This window comes from Artemia franciscana, chromosome 15, assembly GCF_032884065.1.
Source record: "Artemia franciscana chromosome 15, ASM3288406v1, whole genome shotgun sequence".
NCBI classification, from domain to species: domain Eukaryota; kingdom Metazoa; phylum Arthropoda; class Branchiopoda; order Anostraca; family Artemiidae; genus Artemia; species Artemia franciscana.
This window is the reverse complement of record NC_088877.1, coordinates 4,496,906-4,518,639: the sequence shown is the minus strand read 5'-3', so window position 1 is coordinate 4,518,639 and position 21,734 is coordinate 4,496,906. Positions and strand designations below refer to the sequence as shown.

General features: G+C 38.6%; 2 protein-coding genes across 2 annotated transcripts in view; both read left to right on the top strand.

The window, feature by feature from the left end:
- LOC136036725 (ubiquitin carboxyl-terminal hydrolase 39-like) overlaps nt 1–21,734 on the top strand; it is a 65,390-nt gene that overhangs the window by 13,024 nt on the left and 30,632 nt on the right. Inside the window, exons 2-4 of the mRNA XM_065719073.1 lie at nt 2,642–2,803; nt 6,817–6,930; nt 13,936–14,111. Of these exons, the coding sequence (XP_065575145.1) occupies nt 2,642–2,803; nt 6,817–6,930; nt 13,936–14,111 (452 nt within the window). The remainder of the gene's footprint in view (nt 1–2,641; nt 2,804–6,816; nt 6,931–13,935; nt 14,112–21,734) is intronic.
- Nucleotides 16,097–20,284, top strand: LOC136036723 (uncharacterized). Its single transcript, XM_065719071.1, has 2 exons — nt 16,097–19,951; nt 20,079–20,284. The coding sequence occupies exon 1, from the start codon at nt 17,045–17,047 to the stop codon at nt 18,032–18,034; it is 990 nt and encodes a 329-aa protein (XP_065575143.1). The 5' UTR covers nt 16,097–17,044; the 3' UTR covers nt 18,035–19,951; nt 20,079–20,284.

The window sequence follows — 21,734 nt, the reverse complement described above, 5'->3', positions numbered from 1 at the left end:
CATGGGAGGGGGCCCGGTTGCCCTCCAGTCTTTTTGGTCACTTGAAAAAGGAACTAGAACTTTTAATTTCTGTTCGAATGCACCCTTTTCCGACCTTCCTGGACCATTATCTCAATACAATCTCCCCTGTGAATAAACAAAAACAAATAAACACGCATCCGTGATCTGTCTTCTGGCAAAAATAGCAAAATTCCACATTTTTGTAGATAGGAACTTGAAACTTCTACAGTATGGTGTTCTGGTACGCTGAATAAGATGGCTTGATTTTTGTTAAGATTCCTTGAAATTTAGGGGGTGTTTTCCCCTATTCTAAAAATCAGGCAAATTTTTTCAGGCTCGTAACTTTTGATGGGTAACACTAAACTTAATGAATTTTATATACTTGGAATCAGAATAATAAGCTGATTCTTTTGATGTATCTATTGATATTAAAATTCTGTTTTTTAGAGTTTCGGTTACCATTGAGCCGAGTCGCTCCTTACCTACAATTCGTTACCACGAACCGTTCGAAGGGATACCACATACCTAACAGACTTTGGACCAAAATGCCTACAATCTGATTTTCACTGTTAGGCTACGTTCTATGTCCCTACTAAGACGATTTGGAAGCTAAACACCATAGAAACTAACTAGAAATAAAGGCTATAGGTTTTTGCTTAAATAGAATTTTACTTTGGCAATAGAAATATAATCTGACTTTTTTTTATGCGGTATTTGTTTATCCTTTTAACCATTGATTTTATTGCCTGATATTCCTTCATATTGTATAACCTTGACCTTAAAGTAGTATTTATAGTCAGTGGTGCAATGTCGTCAAAATCCTTGGGGGGGGGGCAAAGTTAGAGCCAGTTTTATCAAATCAAGTGAAAATCACAATGAAAACTGAAAAATCAGCCATATGCCCATATAGTACCATAAACTACTGCTACTACTTCTACTACTAACAACTCACTGCAGTACCAAGCCGCCTCAGGCCAACACAGCTACGCACGCTCCTCATAAAGCCCAATCTATTCAAAGCATCCCTCTTTACACCCTCCCAAGAAGTTGCCATTTCCTTTAAGGCTTTCTTTATGACATCCTCCCACACCGGACGAGGACGACCTGCTTTCTGTTTAGCCCTAGACGGCTGGCCGAAAAGGACAATCATCGGCAATCTGTCATCCTTTATCCACAGAACGTGCCTTAACCATCTCAACCTTTCTTTCATTATAGCCCTAAAAAGCGGGATTGAATCATACTTTTCATACAGCATACTGTTTGGAATTCGATCAGTCAGCTGGGTACCCAGGACAAAGCCGGGTACCATAAAGATAAAAATATACTGAAGAAAACTGACGTGTTTCTGTGGATGTTTGAAATATGCAGGCTTATATTAGTTTTGACAAGATTTTTAAGAAAATAAATTTCAGCTGAGGTGGGGGAGGGGCAAACTGAGGTCTCGGAGGGGAAGCTGCCCTCTCACAATACTCCATACCAAATAACGCTTCTGTTTATAGCACATGCAATCCCTTTTAGTATTTTGTCTCTAAATTCGCATCCACCATATCTCTAAAACTGATTTAACATTATAGAGTGCTTGAGGCCTTTTTGTTTTTCAACTGTTTTAGTACTATCTCTAACTCCTTCTTGCAAAATAAATCATCTGTTCTTCGCCTCCATATTATTGATTTTTTTTTATTCCACTGTTTTCGATATCAGTTTTTGATTGCGAGAAAGCTAATAAATAACAACTTTTATTTGCTCTTTTCATTGCAAGAGCCTTGTTTCAAAGGGGAGGAGGCATGTTGGAAAAAGGTGTATATCTGGCCACTAGTAGTGCTTTCAACAAAGTATAAAATAATCATTGTAATTCAATAATTTTTCAAATCAAAATCCACATCTGCAACATTTAAACCTATCGGAAGAGGGGCATAACATTTTGAGCCTGCTTTGAATTGTGGTAAAGTTGTAGGTAATGATATAGAGAAAAAAAAATTCTTTGACAGTTCGGATTTGAAGGAAAACTTATTTTGCAAGAAACAGTAAGAGACAGTACTAAAAGTATTGAAAAAGAATAAGGCCTCAAGTACTGATATCATGGTAAAACAGTTTTTGAAATATGGTGAATGTAAAATTAAAGACGAAATATTTTGGATTGTATACGTGATTTGTGAAAAATGGGGAGTATGTCGTGACTCTTGTAAAGCTTCAATTAAACCCCTTAATGAGAAATTAAAAGAGTGAGTCAAAAGAGTGAAACAAGTAAAAACGAGAAAAGAGTAAAACGAGTGAGTCAAAAGAGTGAAAAGACTCAAAAGAGTGTGGTCAAAAGAGTGAGTGTTGCAATAATAGAGGCTATTGTGATGGCTTGTTTCATTAGTCGAGTCATTTGTTTTACAAAATTGGCATTGTATGTTAGTTTAAAGCTATTTTAATGAACAAACATATTCTTTTATCTATGTCCCAATTAAAAGCAAAATAATAATATTCTTATTTATGTAATTTATAAATATCTTAACGATTATGCCACACGGGTACTATTTTTTTTAGAGTCATACTCGAGTTAAACTTATCATCAGTTTCAATGGTTCAAGGGGGTCTTAAACTGTGTCAAATTTCTATGGATAAAGCCCTTGTCAGATTTATTTTTGCATTATAGATGAAAAACCTACCAAGAAACGTCCGGCTATGAGTTTTAAATGTCCCTATCTGGACACAATAGATAGGTCACGGCTTGATTTTGATTTTGAGAAGCTGTGTTCAGTCTCATTGTCAAGAATCAATGTGTATGCTTGCCTCATCTGTGGAAAATACTTTCAAGGTATGTTTGCTTTAGTACCTGTTTTTAATCATATAGATTTTGTTAGTAGTAACTAAAAATAAAAGGTTTATTGATGTTTCATTTTCTTCGTGTTTTTTCATTTTCGATGTATATTTGTGGGAAATATTTTTAAGGTTTATTTTGCTTTAGTAATTGTTTCTGACCATGGAAGTATTTGGTAGTGCTAATTAAAATAAATATTAATGTTTCATTTTCTTTCCTGATGCATGAGCTTAGGATTCTGCACGATACATATTTGGCAGGTATTTGAAGGGGGATTTGAGGAATACTCCCTCCCATCAAAATTGGTCCAATCAGTTCCCAATCCGTAAAATTATTGTATAAGCCTTTTATGTTTCGGTCCTCACCCAAGGAAAATCCTCTGCTATCTCAGTATACAGATTTGTTTCACAAACATTTAATTAATGATATTTTGTAGACAATATCAAGCGAATTTGTTTGATTAGACTCCTTGCATGTGTCCATTCTTATTTTTTAGTTTTGTAAACTCTCTCTCCCTCTCTCTCTTTAGCTCGTATTTCTTTTTCACAATATCAAGCGAATTCGTTTGATTACAGTCCTTACAGACATCCATTCTTTTTTTCAGTCTTGTAAATTCTCTCCTTTTTCAGTCTTGTAAATTCTCTCTTTCTCTTATGCTCGTATTTCTTTTTCACAATACCAAGCGAATTCGTTTGATTGCAGTCCTTACAGACATTTTTTTTGTCCGTCTTGTAAACTCTCTCTATCTCTCTTTAGTTCGTATTTCTTTTTCTTAATATCAAGCGGATTTGTCTGATTACAGTCCCTACAGACATCCATTCTTTTTTTTTCAGTTTTGTAAACTCTCTCTCTCTCCTTAGCTCGTATTTCTTTTTCACATTAACTCTCTCTCTCTCTCTCTCTCTCTCTCTCTCTCTCTCTCTCTCTCTCTCTCTCTCTCTCTCTCTCTCTCTCTCTCTCTCTCTCTCTCTCTTTCGCTTTTTCTGAAATAAAAAACAAAACAAAAAACTAATGACCGTAGATTGTCAGTTTTATATGCATAATACTGATATATAATTATTAAAGTCTTAACTTTTTTTTTATTTATTCAACTAAAGAAAGGGAAAACGTTTAAGACGTTTTTTGTTTTCAGTAAAGGGCAAATTATGTTCTGGTCTTGAGAAGGCAGAGGGTTATCAGCCCTACTAATGTTAATTTTTGCTTGTTTTGAGCTTGAATCGGCTATTTATTCTAATTTCTGTTCGTTTTGAATTTCATTTATTGATTGATAGTGATTTATGGTATTTTACGCTTTAAGATTACTTGAATTTATTTCTGCCCATTTTTGGCTTAATGGAGCTCTTTACTTTCCTTTGAAAAACTCGTTTTGTTGAAAAAATTTTTTTAAATTAATTTAGGTTCGTTTTTTATTGGCATAGTCTTTCTCATGAAAAACAGATATTTCATATCTGAACTTTCATACCTCATACTCTGGGGAGTTGTGTCAACCCTAAAGGCCTTTTTATGAGATCTTTGGACTATTTTTGAATAAATGGCTATCTCAAAATTTCTATCGGATGCATCTGGGGAAAATATGACGCGTGTGTGTGTGTGTGGGGGGGGGTTGACTCTTAAAAATGGCACTTAAACTTCTAATTCCAATCCAGTGAGCCCCCTTAGAAGTTTATACGACAACGCTTTCCATTAAAACCTTATATGCCCTCGGGGCGTAACATACAACTATTGTTCTGAGGGCCGTGGGGAGGGGTTTTCATCCTCAAAGATATAATTTTTGGACTTTAAAACTACGTCAAAGAAAACAGCCATCTTGAAATTTTGATTGGAAGGTTTTTCGGGAAATGATGGGCATAGGCGGGCTGGTTGCCCTTCAATTTGTCTTTTCTACGGATTCTAAATGTGAAAAATTTATTAACTTTAAATTTACCCACCAAAAGTTATAAGAATAATAATATTTGAATACTTATTGGAAAAAGGAACTAAATACCCTCAGAAGTAGTTCCGATCCCAATGAAAATAAAACCTTGGAATTGATGGTGTTTGGGAGCCCAAAATGGATATTTCAAACTGCTATTGACAGAAATACAAAATCTTGTATTTTTTCCTCCTAAGGTGAGCGCATCATAGACGTCTTTGTAAATTATTGGGAGAGAACTCGTTACGAATTGGGATTAAAAGTTTGAGTCCACTTTGTAGTAATGAGATATGTGGCAACAACAAGGGATATCCTGCAAAGCAACCTATTGGGTCAAAATGTTCCTGAGCATAGATTCTGAGAAAACTAAAGGGTTTAGAATTATTAAAAGGTTATTTAAATAACCTCTTAGTCTCACAGAGCCCATACTAGCACGTGGTGGTAGTGCTTTCATCCCTAAATATTTGTTCAGTCTATAAAAAAGAAACCTTTATTCTTAACCGTTTTTCAGCAAAACCAACAGTTATAGATATTAAATATTTACACATCAGCTTATAGTATGGATATCATCGGATTTTTGTAGGAGGAAATGTGGAGGGGTTAATTTAACCTTTTGTATTTTGAATGACTATGTTATGATAGTAGAGTACAAATATAAACCGTTTTTCAGCAAAACCAACAGTTATAGATATTAAATATTTGCACATCAGCTTATAGGACGGATATCATCGGATTTTTTGTGGAGGAAATGTGGAGGGATTAATTTAACCTTTGTATTTTGAATGACTATGTTATGATAGCAGAGTACAAAAATAAACCGTTTTTCAGCAAAACCAACAGTTATAGATATTAAATATTTGCACATCAGCTTATAGGATGGATATCATCGGATTTTTTGTGGAGGAAATGTGGAGGGATTAATTTAACCCTTTGTATTTTGAATGACTATGTTATGATAGCAGAGTATAAAAATAAAAAAAAACTAATCGATTATAATTAATGTCTGATAGTTCTCTGTTCCCCTCAACAACCTTTACAAAAGCATCATCCACTCCATTTTTTTGTATTTTGTTTGTGTTGCAGTACACAAGCAGAAGAAAGCAAAAATTTAAGAAACCAAAGGTACGAAATCCGTATAAACGAAATATCCTTTATGTCCAAAATTTTGTAAGCCCTACAAAAATTATAAGACAGAATGGGCGTAGAAGACGGGAAACAGCGTACGTAACGCTTTACGATAAAAATTTCCCTCTGCTGCCAACAATCTTCTTGGAGTAGCCCCCAAATTTTGATCCTTGAATTTGAGACTAGCTGTGTTCACAAGAAATGCTAGCTATTAGTGCTGTTATTACCCAGCCACCAAAAGAGCATGACAGAAGAAACTGAAGGATTTTTGCAAAGAAAGGGTGATAACGAAAAAGGAGGAGCAAAGACAGATATATTCACACTTTTTAACACTGAGATAAGAGCCAAGCACACGTAAATTCACAAATAGTGCAATTTTCAGATTGAAAGAGAGTAACCTTGGATCTGTTGATAAGCAGGTCATCAGCAACCTGGTCTATATATATGAAATTCGTAGAATCTTGAAAGTTAGTCAGAGGGACATTCAAAATTATTCTAGAAATTGCTAATTAAAAAATAGGTACCTTTTAACAATTTAAATTGAAGTACCATTGGAATTTATAGAAACAAGCATTTGTTTTTCTAATAAAGTACCATACTATGGGGATTTTCATTCAAGGTACTGGCGGGTCAGGTACTCGGCTGGGTGCCGCAGAACGTGCCTAAACCATCTGACCCTTCTACTCTTGACGGTAGCGGATTATGAATGCTTCAGATAGGACATTTGTATTAAAGGGTTGTTACCTATTGTTTGGGTAAGTTTGAGGCTGCAAATGACTCTTTGGCACTTTCGATAAGAGAAGTCAAGTTAATGTTTTTTTTTTTGCCTTTAGTGCCTATTTCTGCCAAAATTTTCGTCTTTGACAATTTTTTTACCGAATCGCCAAAAAGTTGGGGGATGGGTGAGTGCTGGACCCCCCCCCTCCCTGGGATGCTCCTACTTGCAGGTTCGTTTAAACCTATTTTCTTTCAGGCAAAGGACCAGGTACCTATGCATATCTGCATAGTGTTGGGGAAGACCACCATGTTTACATCAACCTTCATACTTTGAAGTTTTACTGTCTGCCTGATAATTATGAAATTGTTGGTAAGCTTTCTTAAGTAACTATTGTTTGCCAATTAGGATAGAAAATTAATCCAGGGTGTCATTTGGAGAAGGGACAGTGACAATTGCCCCCTAGATTTTATTATCTGTAATAGGCCAACCAAAGTCATAATCATGGAAATGGTGTTTTACAAATTCAACAGCCAATAAATATGACTAGTAAATAATCTGGGTGGCAAATACGAGCATTCTTTGATGATGTTCTTAATATATCCTTTAATTATTCTTCCTAATATCTCCTAATATTTTTCATAAAGTGTTCTTCCTAAGTCTGCAGCTATTGCAGGTAAATAATCGGGGTTGTAAGCATAAATGTACCCCCTCACTCTACTGCTCTGAATATTGCGCTAAAATTCTTTAATGACGTCATTAATACATCCTTCAATTTCCATTTTAATGTTCTCATTAAGTATGAAGTGGTGCTCCTATTATTTCAGTTATTGTAAATAGTTCCAATCCTACGTGGGGATCATTATAATTTATAATTTGGCACGTTAACAAACAGTAACAATATTGACAGGCGAAGAAATGGATGAAAGAGAGGGAAGATGAGAGATATTGTTGGAGGGAAGAGGGAAAAATGGAGGATAAGGGTTGGAAGTTAATGAAGCAGCAGATTCGGATGGATTATAAGGAGGAAAACTGTATGAAAGAATTGTTGGAAAGTGAACAGGTGCAGAAAATGACGGAGGAATGTATATATATACTGGGAGAAGGGAAATTAGAAGGAGCAGTGGAAAAAATAGCAGAGGAAGTATATCAGAAATGTAGTGGAGTATCAAATAAGAAGGAGATGGTGAGAAATACAAACGAATTCTTTGATGAGGATTGTCGGAGGCTGATAGTAAACCTTGTTCAACTTCTCAGGACACTGAAAGGAGCCCAAAATGTCCAGGAAATGAATAAACACTTATCGGAGTACCGAGCAGAGAGAAAGATCTACAAGAGATAAATAAAAAAGAGAAAAAATGAACTAGGAGAAATTAAGATCACAAAGATCAGCGAGGAATACTTGTCAAAAGACCCAAAACAGTTTTGGAGAGAAATAAGGTGGGAATTGAAGGCCAACGAACAACACATTCCTCCATCTGAGTTGCGGACAACATACCTGGAGCACGACACTAGCAAAAGGCAGCAATATGGAGACGGTATAGGGAGTTTAGCAGAGGAGCTGCGGGAGCAGAATGGTTTCCCCCTGAGACAAGAGGATTATAGTCTCGTAGAACAGATCAAGGGAGAGGAAGTATAGGCAAGCCTTTAAAAGAATGAAGGGATCTTCGGCACCGGGGGTGGACGGAATACCAGCGAAGATTTGGAAAATAGGGAAAATGGTTCTAGTACCAGTATTAGCAGCAGTTTTCAGTCTTGTGACTGAAAAAAGGAAATGTGATCAGTGGAATTTGTTAGTAGGAATACCAATTTTCAAAAAAGGTAATATGCAGGATCATAGTAATATATAGAATAATTAGTATAGGAAATGTGATGAGTAAGATTTTTTGCAAGATTATAGAATCAAGATTAGGGAAGTGTTTGGATGAAAAGGAACTGTTATCCATTTCCAGGTAGGGTTTAGAAAAAAAACCATAGTGTAATAGATCATATTTTTCTTTGAGAATTTTGGTAGAGAAGTATAGGAAAGGAAAAGGGGGAAGGTTATTTGCAGCATTTCTAGACCCGAAAGGAGCATATGATAATGTGGATAGGCACCTGTTGATGTTAAACCTGTTATCTTTAGGACTGCCCCATTGTTTAGTATTGCTGCTGTGTGAAATGTAGAAGTACGTGAAGTTAGTAGTGAGAGTTGCGGGAAAGTGCTCAATTCCAGTGTTATCTGTATTGGGACTAAAGCAGGGATGTGTGTTTTCACCGAAATTGTGTGGCCTTTATCTAATGATGCCCATGAATTTTTCGTTAAGAGCAATGCACCAATGATATCGATGGATTTACTTAAACTGTGCTTACTACTATTTGCTGACGGCATCGTATTACTGGCTGAATCTTATTATGATATGACTGAGATTATGGAGGTTTATTTGGAAGAGGATAAGTTAATCCTGAACACATCAAAGACAGTGGTGATGGTATTTGGTCGTAAAGCCATGGAAAGGGAAGATGTGAATTTTTCCTTTAAAGGTGAAACAATATCAGTGAAAAATGAATTTGTTCATCTTGTGCTTAAGTTTACTAGTAATGGGAAATTCAGTGGGTATCTAGATCTAGCGAATGCAAGGGGGAGGTATATTAGCGGTGAAGTAACGAGGAGTAGTTTTAGACGGGTTAGAGATATTAGAGTACATAAGAGGATTTGGACAAGTAAGATAGTACCGGCGATGCATTATGGAGCAGAGGTTTGGGGCTATCGGAAAGGTCCGAAACTTTAGGTGGTTATGAGGAGATATTATAATAGGATGTTGGGACTAGGGGATTCTTTTAGTAATGTGGTAATCCAGGAGGATTTAGGGTTAGTATCGCTGCGATCTATGAGGCTAGTGACTATGGTGAGATATTGGGTGAGGATACTGGGTAGGCAGAGATTTATGGTAGCAAAGGCAGCATACCTAGAGGCGTTGAGACAGAAAAGTAAAGTAGGGTGGCCGGCGGAGATTAAGGATATCTTAGATAAGTGTGGGTTAGAGGAATGGTGGAATAAAGGAAAGGGGGTTATGGGTATGGAGGAACTATTAATATTAACAAGAGAGGTTGAAGAACCAAAAAATTCAGATATGGTGGGAAAGTCTGGATCGTTCAGGGTCGTTAAAATTTTATAGACGGATAAAGGGTCTTTGGGGGGAGGAGGTATTTTGGAAGGTTGGGTTGAGTAGAGAGGATTTGAAAGCGTATTTGGATTGGAGGGGAAATGGATTTTTGATTGGAGAGAAAAGAAAGTATCAAGGGAGGAAAGGGGAGAAAGTAGAATCTATTGCTTGTCCTATGTGGATATCAGGATGAAAGTTTGATACATTTTTTGTGTGAATGTGACGACTTGAATGAATGGAGGCGAGAGATGTATGGTAAAGAAAAATTGAATGAGGTATGGATGGCAGATAGAATGAAAGAGACAAATTTTGTGAGCATTAAAAAGATAGCAAGGTTTGTCAGGATTGCAGCTGCACATCGTGAGCGTTTTCTTTAAATAGTAGTAATTTATTTTAGTTTAATTTGTTGTTTTTTATTTAAAATTTCTATGGCTAACGGGCTTTTTCTGGAATAAACTATCACTATTACTATGGGTAATCTTGTAGATGATGTTGGAATGTACAGACCAAAGGCGTGTTTTGACCGTTACAATGGACTTTATTCGTGATAACTACTTTCGGATTAATTTTAGACGTTTCTGCAGATTATTTTGGTAGCCCACAGTATCTCAGATTTCTTTTCAATTTAAGACGCCCTTTTAGAATAATATCGGGTGTTTGGCTTATCCAATGTTTCCCAAAGAACACATTGAAAACTTGATTCCACATTGATTCCAGGTGGGAGTCAAAGGTCAAGCTAAGCCTGTATACCTCCATGGCGGTGATGGTAGTTACAGGCAATGAGGCTCGATCTTCCGTCCCTGGGCAGCAGAGGAGATCCGGCAGCGCCCCTGAAAGCGGTAGAAGGGTGTAAACACCACTGAGCTCCACGCCGAGCGATTTGGTGGCCAACGCGCTCCGGGTGACCCGAAAGACTGGGGACCTTGCGGTCAACTCTATTCCCAAGAAACATCGATGGATCTGAGACCTAGAAGAAAAGTTGTAACGGCTACGGTATCTCCGGCAAGCGACGCGGCTCCCGTATTGGCGCGGGTGTCGAGAAGTTAACTAGCCAACCATACTACGGCGTTCCCGGCAGGCGAAGCGACTTTGAATAAGGCGGCGAAGTCGAAAAATCCTTTCAACGCCATAAATCTAGAAAAACCTACTACAGTCATTAAACAGGCAAAATCCAGAATAAATGTTGGATGCTGGAATGTAAGACCTGTTAAACAAGAAGCCATGCAAGCTTTTTTTGTCCATGAGATGGAGAAGTACAACATAGACATACTTTGCATATCCGAGACCAGAATCTCCGGCTTTGGCTCTATAGTTATAACGGCTCCTGAAACACTACGTCAGTTCCACTTTTTCTACTCTGGAGTGGAAGATAATTCAGGACTCCGGGGAGTTGGTTTCATCATGAACCAAAGACCCAGAAACGCTCTCCTAGAATGGGAACAAGTCTCCTATAGACTTGCCAGAATCAGACTAAAAGTAAACCCCGTAAATGTGTCGATAATTTCTACCTATGCCCCCACCCGTGACGCTACTGAAACGACCAAGGATGATTTCTACGGCGAATTGCAGCAGTTGTCTTCTTCTATAGCCGCATGTGATTACTTGATTGTTGCTGGAGACTTCAATGCAAGAGTTGGTCCGTCTGACCAGACCACAAGACAAATCCTGGGAGAATATGGACAGGGTCACAGATGCGAGAATGGGCAAAGGTTGGTAAACTACGCCTTGGTGAACCACCTTGTTATCACCAATACCATATTTCAACAAAAACCTAGCCACCTCTTAACTTGGCATTCAAGTGACGGTGTCACTAAGGCCCAAAGTGAATTCATTCTCGTACGCCAACGCTGGAGAAGCTCCGTGCAGGACTCTCGCTCTTACAACGGCGCGGACACAGGCTCGTTGCAGCAAAAATTTTGCTACGTCTTGCAACTCGAAGAAAAAACAAGCCCAAGGCCGGCTTCTATGTCGGTAAACTCCAGGACAAAGAAGTGCGGCAGGCCCTCAACTTTGAACTAGCTAACCGGTTTGACGCCCTCAGCTCTGATGAAAACCTAACCCCGATAAGAGATGGGAGACCTTTAAAACCGTGATGACAGAGACTGCCGATGAGATCCTAGGCCGAGCAAAAATCAAACAACAACACTGGATAACCGCTAGGACCCTGTCAATAGTCGGTGAGCGAAGAAAAAAGATGGGCGGCCCTAAAGAAGAAACAAAGGAGCTACGCAGACAGGTAAAACGCTCTGTTCGTCTGGACCGCTGCCAAATGTGGGAAGATGCTGCCGAGTCGTTACAGAAAGCGGCACGCTCACATGACACCCGCAAGCTTTACCAGATCCTGAAGGAACCCGTTGGTAAGAAAGCTGCTGTCTCAGAAATAGTCAAAAACAGATGAGGAAAAATCATTAGTTGTCAGAAGGAACGCTCAGCAAGATGGAAGGGTCACTTTCAGATCCTCCTAAACCCATCCCCTTCATCTGCTCATGGTGCCTTCCCATCCTCCGTCTCTAAAGAGCCTTACGATATCGAGCTGGATACACCGACCAGAGCCAAAATACTAAAAGCGATCAAGACCCTAAAAAAACCACAAAGCCCCAGGTGAAGACGACCTCCCTCCGGAACTATACAAACAATGCCCTGAGGTCACTGCTGAACAGCTCCATGGCATTCTCGAAGAAGTGTGGAGGACCAACTCTTTTCCAAAAGATTGGAAGACATCAGTCAACCTCCCTTTCTATAAGAAAGGAGGCAAAACCGAATGCAAAAATTACCGCGGAATAAGTCTCATAGACATTTCAGTCAAAATATTCGGGATCATACTCTTGAACCGCTTCAAAGGGACAAGGAAGAAAAGAACTCGAGGAAATCAAGCCGGCTTTCGACCAGTTAGAGGCTGTACTGATAATATCTTCGCCTTTCGCCTCATTATCCAGCAGTTTGAAAGGTACAACCTACCCCTGATCTTTATGTTCCTGGACTTCATTGCCGCCTTCGACTCTGTCACTCGCCAGAAACTTTGGAAGATCCTAGAGAATGATGGAATGCCGCTGAAGTTTGTTGAACTGATGAAGGCATAGCATACTATGACGCGTCAGTGAGCCGAGTTAGAGTCTATGGCGAAGAAACCGAAGAATTTCTGGTTGGGTTCAGAGTAAAACAAGGGTGTGTCCTCTCTCCGACTCTGTTCAATTACTGCATCGATTGAGTGCTTGAAAATGACTGACTTGATTATGCGGATGATGTTGGCCTCCTGTTAGACCACGTAGAAGCCCGAAACATGCTTGACAACGTTGTGGCCTTGGCAGACCTGATCGGCTTGAAAGTCAGCACAGAGAAAACGAAATTCATGGCTATTAAGCACAACACAGGACCATTGTCACTAATGTCAACCAAGTTCAGCTGGAAAAAGTCAACCGTTTCACATACATAGGTTCCCAGCTTTGTACTGACGGATCTTCCGACGCTGATATCCAACAGAGAATCCAGAAAGCGCAGACAGTCTTTGCCTCCCTTCGGAAGCCCTTATGGAATCGCCGCCAAGTCAGTGTCTGAACGAAAGTTCGAATCTACATGGCACTAGTCCGCACCGCTCTCCTTTACGGATGCGAAACATGGTCGGTAAAACTACAGCATGAGAATACGCCGAAGGTGTTTGAGCATACTTGTCTGCGAAGAATTCTCAGAGTACAGCTACGTGACCGTATCTCCAACGCGGATATACGTCGAATGTGCGCTATTCAGAGAGATGTTTTGCTCACTATTAAAGAACGCCGTTTGAAATGGATGCGCCCTGTATTACGGAAACCGCCAGAGTACATGCCTCGTCAAATACTTCTAGTTGAGCCTATTAGCTACTGGAAGAGACGCCAAGGAGGATAGAGGAAGAACTGGTGGAACCTGGCCAAGTCAGACCTTGAACCAATCGGGGGTTTCAGAAAATTCGGTCACAGACGGTCAACACAGTGGCTCGCTTTTGCAGAGCATCTGGCAGAAGATCGAACAACATGGTCCAAGAAGATCTCCAAGATCATCGATGCCGGGCGAGGTGGAAACGCCTGATTCCCGCCTTAAGTACAAGTAAGTAAGTACATTGAAAACGTAGTGATGTGAAGTGATGTAGAAGTAATGTGCAAAAGGTGTGTTCGACATTATTTTTTGCCTGACTCGACTTAAAAATACAACACTTTTAAAATCCTCCATAATAACTCGAAGTCCATTTAAATTTTAGATGCACCATTGGAAGATATCAAGTATTTGATTAATCCAACATTCTCCAAAGAATACATTGAGAACTTGGATAAAAATGATACAATATCACGCGCAATTGGCGGTGCTACGTATCGACCAGGAATTGTGGGCCTGAACAATATCAAAGCAAATGATTATTGTAACGTTATCTTACAGGTAATTATGTTTCTTATTCATATATACACACACATATATATATATATGTATATATATATATATATATATATATTGGAGGGGGCCCTTCGCAAGACAAATTTTTAATTGTAAGAAGACCGTTGAAAGAGAAATTTCTAATTGTAAAATGACTGAAGAACCTACAATGGCAACACCCGAGGAAGCTGCTCAAAACGAATGTATTCAAGCCGAAGTAGCTGAGTTGGTAAAGCGTTATGTTTCAGGTTCTAGGTCCGAGAGGCTCCAGGTTTGAACCTTGGCTTTAGCATTAATACAAAAGAAGAAAAAAACTAATATATATATATATACTAATAAAAACTATATATATATATATATATATATATATATATATATATATATATATATATATATATATATATATATATATATATATATATATATATATATATATATATATATATATATATATATATATATATATATATATATATATATATATATATATATATATATATATATATATATATATATATATATATATATATATATATATATATATATATTGGAGGGGGCCCTTCGCAAAGACAAATTTTTAATTGTAAGAAGACCGTTGAAAGAGAAATTTCTAATTGTAAAATGACTGAAGAACCTACAATGGCAACACCCGAGGAAGCTGCTCAAAACGAATGTATTCAAGCCGAAGTAGCTGAGTTGGTAAAGCGTTATGTTTCAGGTTCTAGGTCCGAGAGGCTCCAGGTTTGAACCTTGGCTTTAGCATTAATACAAAAGAAGAAAAAAACTAAAAAAGGTAAAAACTACAAAAAAACTAAAAAGAAAATATATATATAAATTTATATATATATCTATATATATAAAAATAAGTTGTCTGTCTGCGGATCTGTCAGGTGACGTCATGTTTCTGTGTCGACTGACGTCATGTTTTCGACTGACGAAATTACAGACCGGGACATCGGTACACAAATGACGACCGGGACACCGGCACATAGGGAATATAAATGACGACCGGGACACAAGGAATGTTCGATTAGCAATCACCATCAACAAAGCACCGGGACACAAATGACGACCGGGACACAGGGAGTATAAATGACGACCAGGACATAAGTAAAAAAAAAAATTAAAAACTAAAAAAAAGGTAAAAACTACAAAAAAACTAAAAAGAAAAAAAAATTAAAAACTAATGAAAAACTAAAAAAGCTAAAAAGCTAAAAAAAAACCAAAAAAGAAAATAAAATGAAAAAGGAAAAAAATGAAAAATAAAGGAGAAAAACAAAACTAAAAAAAAGAAAAAAAAACTTAAAAAAGGTAAAAAACTAAAACCTAAAAAAAGACCAATTCAAAAACGAATGTATATACAGACCGGGACACAAATGACGACCGGGACACCGGGACATGACGACCGGGACACAGGGACACAACTACAACAGGGACGCCGGGGGGCTCAGGGGGATATATAAATGACGATGGCGACACAGGGAATCGTCGATTAGCAATCACCATCAACAAAGCTCAAGGGCAATCATTAGAATCATGAGGTATAGATCTGAATACGGATTGTTTTCCCATGGACCATTATATGTTGCTTGTTCAAGAGTCGTTAAACCTGACATTCTATTTATATGCACAGACAATGGGACAGCAAAGAATGTTGTATATTCGCAAGTTTTACGTAGTTAAAAACATATATATATATATATGTTTATATATATATATATAACATATATATATATATATATATATATATATATATATATATATATATATATATATATATATATATATATATATATATATATATATATATATATCTATATTCACAGGTGGGACACAGGGATACAACTACAAAGGCGCGTAACGACTTACGCGCGCTGGGGGGCTTGGGGAGCGCGAAGTGCCCCCACCAACTAGGTGTTGGGGTGGCGCGAAGCGCCACCCCAACAGCTAGTATATATATATATATATATATATTTTTAACTATGTAAAACTTGCGAATATACTTGAGCTTTATTGATGGTGATTGCTAATCGAACATTCCTTGTGTCCCGGTCGCTTTCTCTTTGAGTGTCCTGGTCGTCATTTATATTCGCTATGTCCCGGTGTCCCGGTCGTCATTTGTGTCCCGATGTCCCGGTCTGTAATTTCGTCAGTCGACAAACATGACGTCAGTCGACACACAAACATGACGTCACTCGACACACAGACAACTTATTTTATATATATATTTCTATTCTTATAGAAATATACAGACTTATATAGACTTATCTTTCTATTCTTCCAAACTTTTTTAACTGTGAAAAAACACCTTGAATCTTAGCTATTCTGCTTTTAACATCTTCACTGCTCCCACCATCTTTACTAATAATACTACCAAGATAAGTGAGGCTCCCAACCTGATCAATCTTTTCGTTACCCAATGTCACCTTTTCATCTTCAGTTGTTCCTAGCCTTAGTGACTTAGTCTTCTTAACATTAATTTTCAAGCCTATCTTAGCTCCCTGAACTCGCAATACCTCTAAAAATTCATTCATTTTGCTCACACTTTCATCTAATATGTTTAAATCATCAGCATTATCTAAGTCCAGGAGCTAAGAGTCCATAAATTGTACTTGTCTTCCCGCTTTTAGCTAGGTCTGGCCATGAAAAGTCCGCCAAAACTAGAGTTTGAACGTTTTCTGATTGAAGACTTTGTGTATCTTTCAAAACGATGCTATAACTGCCAGAAATTCGGTTATGTTTCAGCGGCGTGTTCCGCTCCCCAGGTTTGTCCCCGATGCGGTGTCCTAGGCCATACGTCAAATGCTACTACCCCCTGCACGAATCCAATTGGCTGTGCAGCATGTAAATCGACAAAACATACCTGTCCATACCTGGAATGTCCAGGACATTCCAATGTCCTGGGATGAAAAATCAAATTGGAAAGCAAAAACGCTCCGATGAATGAACAGCATGCAAGCACTAAGATCGTGTCGTGGAACTTGAACGGAGGTGTGTCTCACAGAATCCCCTTAATTGAAGAATTATGTCGGCGAGGCAATATTCTATGCATCCAAGAACATCTGCTGGCAAGTGGTAGTCTCAGCCTGCTCAAGTTTTCAGACAATCATACATTTTATTTTGTCCCAGTAAAGTCTCGTCAACGTGGAAGACCCTCAGGTGGACTAGAGATCGTATGTAGCTCTGCAGTTGATTCCGAGAGTCTTCGTACAGCTGAAAACTTTATGGTTATAAGAACTGGGAATCTTGTGATCGTCAATGTCTACCTCCTCACAAACTACAGCGACGAAGAATCAGATAACCGATTTTCAAAGGCAGTGCGTGCTCTTGCAAAGTGCCTCAAGACTATTATGTTGTCCAAACTGGAATGCGTTATAATCGGAGACTACAACTATGATCTAGCCGACGACTCGTCTCCTCGGTCCCAGTTGATCCTAAGTACACTGGAAAATTGGTATCGTATGCTTCCAAAAGACAATGATTTTACTTTCGTACACACTAATGGTTCAGTCTCAAATATAGACCATGTCGCATGCACATTAAACGTGAGTGGCACAGTTAGCGTCCTAATGGGAAGTCAGTCTGCCGATCATATCCCCATTGAAGCATGTGTTAATGTGTGTATTCCTAAGGAAAAAAGTTCTTCACAGTGGTACGAAATAAAGGATTGGTTAAAGGCCGACTTCCTTCTTTATCAGACAGTGCTCGACAAGACGCTGCAGAGGATCAAAGTACCGTATAATCTCCTACAAGCCAACGTGCAAAGGAATATCCAAGAAACTAAAATACAGGTCAATAGCTTTTGTGCTGAAATCACCCATGCACTACTAACCGCAGAAAAGGCTGCTATTCCTTTTAGGAAAATTCATAAACATACTAAAATTTGGGTTCTCAAAAGATCGAGAGCTAGTGAAAGCGTGTCAAGATGATAAGTTTCGGTTCTCGGTATGGAGGGAAGGCGGTCGCCCAAAATTCGGTGTGTTGAATTGTCTCCGTGTACACACATAAATTCGAAAACATAAATTCGAGAAATCTCTCAAGCACCATCGTACAAATGTGAAACATGAATATACAGAGAGAATAATCAACGATCCAAGTCGTCTATGGAAAGATCGCGCGAAAGACCGTCAAGAAACGCCCAAGTCCATGCCTTGTGACCCAAACGACTGGCGAGCCTACTTTACGAGCGAATTTCGTGCCCCAGATCCCAGTTTAGCAAGGCCATATATTGAGCAACTTGAATCTGTGCTATCGAATTCGAGTCTTCCGGACTCTACCGTAACTGTTTCAAATGTAACTGCAAATTTCTTTTAGTTGAAAAAGAAAAAATCCCGCGGAGTTGACGGTTTGTGTGCACTTCATCTTGTGACTGGTACTCGTCTTATGTACGAAATGTTAACATTACTGTACCAGATCATATTCGTAGTCGGTATTGTGCTCGATGTTTTCTGTAGAGGACAACTTACGCCCATCCTGAAAAAAGGGAAGCCAGCTAATTTATGCTCCTCCTATCGCCCTATTACTGTGTCGCCAGTTTTATGTAAGCTTTTTGAAATGCTTATATTGCCGAATGTTAGAAACTGTTGCCAAATGCCAAACTACCAGTTTGGCTTTGCAGTAGGTTTTGGTTGTGCTGATGCTGCTCGCCCTTGCTGCTATTCTGTCTGATTCTGAGGCAACGGGTGACCCATTAGTTACTGGTTCTTTTGTTGTAAGCCGGGCGTTTGACTCGTCGGTGCATGCGCAGATCCTTTTAGAAGCGTATAAACAAGGACTAAATCTGTGTATTGTCAGAGTTGTGTATTATACGTACAATAACCTTAGAGCGCAAATTAAAATACCCTCAAGTCTGGCTGAATCCGTTGTTGTACCAGTTCGTAAAGGGGTCAGGTAAGGCTCAGTTGTGTCTCCGACTTTGTATAACAATAGCGTTCTGCCGGCACAAGCCCAGGTAGCTACTTCTTGTGTTTCAAAAGGGATCGATGTCTCGTTGATGACGTGTGCTGACGACCTACTTAATTTGAACAGGTCTGCCGATCGACTATCGAAGAATTTTGATGTTTTAGGTAGGGAATATAATAAAATAGGTTTATCATTTAATGTGTCTAAATCGGCTGTGCTGTTCTTTAACGCGGGGTATTATGAGAAAGAAATTCCTTTAGGTGATTCAGCTGTTAAGCCAAGTGAGAGTATTACCTACCTTGGCTTACCAATCGGTCAAAGCCTCTACTCGACAGGAACGTTGCTTGTACGACACGTAGAGGCGAAAATCCGGATTGTTTACGGATCAATTATTGGTAACAGACATCGATTCTGCCGTAGATTTCTTGCGTCGCTGTATAATGCCATTTCCCTCCCACATGTACTGTATATAGAACCTATTTGGAATTATTTGTCGTCCGCCCAGTGTACAAAAGTAAGAGTTCTGTTTTTCCGATTTGCGAAGTTCCTTCTGAGACTTCCTCCGTGGACGAGGAACTCGTATATTATGCGTAATTACGGAGTGTCCGATCCAACAGTTTGTATAACCGGGTCGTAGAGAATTTCCTTGAAAAGGCTAAGGGAAGGACGAACCCGTGGCTAGCTATCATGCATCAGTAGTTTTGTTAGTGTACATGGTGGGTGTTTACTTATGGTTATGTTCGTAATGGGATTTTCTTTTCTTTTTCCATTCGTACTTCGACGTAATTCCAGTGAATTTTCTGGTAATAAAAGTACTTACTTACTTACTTGCTTTTCGAGTAAATTAAGCCAGTTAAGCCGGTTAGGAGCCAGAAGCAATCTGAATTTTGAATTCGGTCATGCGTCACTGCAGTCTTCGGCCTGAACAGTTTCTTCTATCGCAGGTGATATACTTTCACAAAGCTTAATACTTTCACCATTATCCATGCTTTTGTCTGTCAGAGTATCGCAGTCAACTTTAATTTCTTTTCGGACTTAAATGCCCCTTTGAGGCTAGACGATAGCAAAAAGCTACGATACTTAGGATATATTCTGTTACACTTTTGATTAATTCATCTTTAAAAGTTAGTACTAGTACTAGTTGACATCTATTCAAAGGTTAGTACTAGTACCCTAAAATGGTACTAAGTGTACCATTTGTCACACAGTGGCATAAAGACTTGCTTTTTGAGTAAGTTAAGCCAGTGAGCCAGTTAAGCCAGTTAGGAGCCAGAAGTAATCTGAATTTTTCATTTGGTTATGCGTCACTACAGTCTTCGGCCTGGACAGTTTCTTCTACCGCAGGTGATATACTCCTCTTAATACTTTTACCATTATCTTTGCTTTTGAGTACCTTTAATTTCTTCTCGGATATGAACAGGCCCCTTTGAAGCTGGACAATAGCATAAAGCTAACATACCTCGGGTATGTTCTGCTGTTGATTAGTTCATCTTTAAAAATTAGTACATGAGAGTTAGTTGGTATTCCATTTGTCACTCAGTGGCAAAAATTTTTTTTGCCGATTGTTTTTCGCGTAAGTTAAGCTAGTGAGCCAGTTAAGTCAGTTAGTAGCCAGAATCGATCTGAATTTTGGATTCGGTCTTGCGTCACTACTGTCTTTGGCCTGAGCAGTTTCTTCTACCGCAGGTGATATACTTTCACAACGCTTAATACTTGTACCATTATCCTTGCTTTTGTTTGTCAGAGTATCGTAGTCAACTTTAATTTCTTTTCGGACTTAAAGGCCCCTTTGAGGCTAGACAATTGCAAAAATCTTTGATACTTCGGATATATTCTGTTACACTCTTGATTAATGTATCTTTAAAAATTAGTACTTGAGAGTTAGTAGGTATACCATTTGTCACCCAGTGGCAGAAAGACTCGTCACTACTGTCTTCGGTCTCGACAGTTTCTTCTACCGAAGGTGATTTACCTTCACAGCTCGTACTACTTGCACCATTATCTTTGATTTTGTCAGTCAGAATGTCGCTGTAAACTTCAATTTCTTTTTGGATTTGGACAGGCCCCTTTGAGGCTAGACAATAGCAAAAATCTATGATACTTCGGATATATTCTGTTACTCTCTTGATTAATTCATCTTTAAAAATTAGTACTTGAGAGTTAGTAGGTATACCATTTGTCACCCAGTGGCAGAAAGACTCGTCACTACTGTCTTCGGTCTCGACAGTTTCTTCTACCGAAGGTGATTTACCTTCACAGCTCGTACTACTTGCACCATTATCTTTGATTTTGTCAGTCAGAATGTCGCTGTAAACTTCAATTTCTTTTTGGATTTGGACAGGCCCCTTTGAGGCTAGACAATAGCAAAAATCTATGATACTTCGGATATATTCTGTTACTCTCTTGATTAATTCATCTTTAAAAATTAGTACTTGAGAGTTAGTAGGTATACCATTTGTCACCCAGTGGCAGAAAGACTCGTCACTACTGTCTTCGGTCTCGACAGTTTCTTCTACCGAAGGTGATTTACCTTCACAGCTCGTACTACTTGCACCATTATCTTTGATTTTGTCAGTCAGAATGTCGCTGTAAACTTCAATTTCTTTTTGGATTTGGACAGGCCCCTTTGAGGCTAGACAATAGCAAAAATCTATGATACTTCGGATATATTCTGTTACTCTCTTGATTAATTCATCTTTAAAAATTAGTACTTGAGAGTTAGTAGGT

Coding starts and splice junctions, on each gene's coding strand:
- LOC136036723 (XM_065719071.1), top strand. CDS start 17,045: ATGAATGAACAGCATGCAAGCACTAAGATCGTGTCGTGGAACTTGAAC.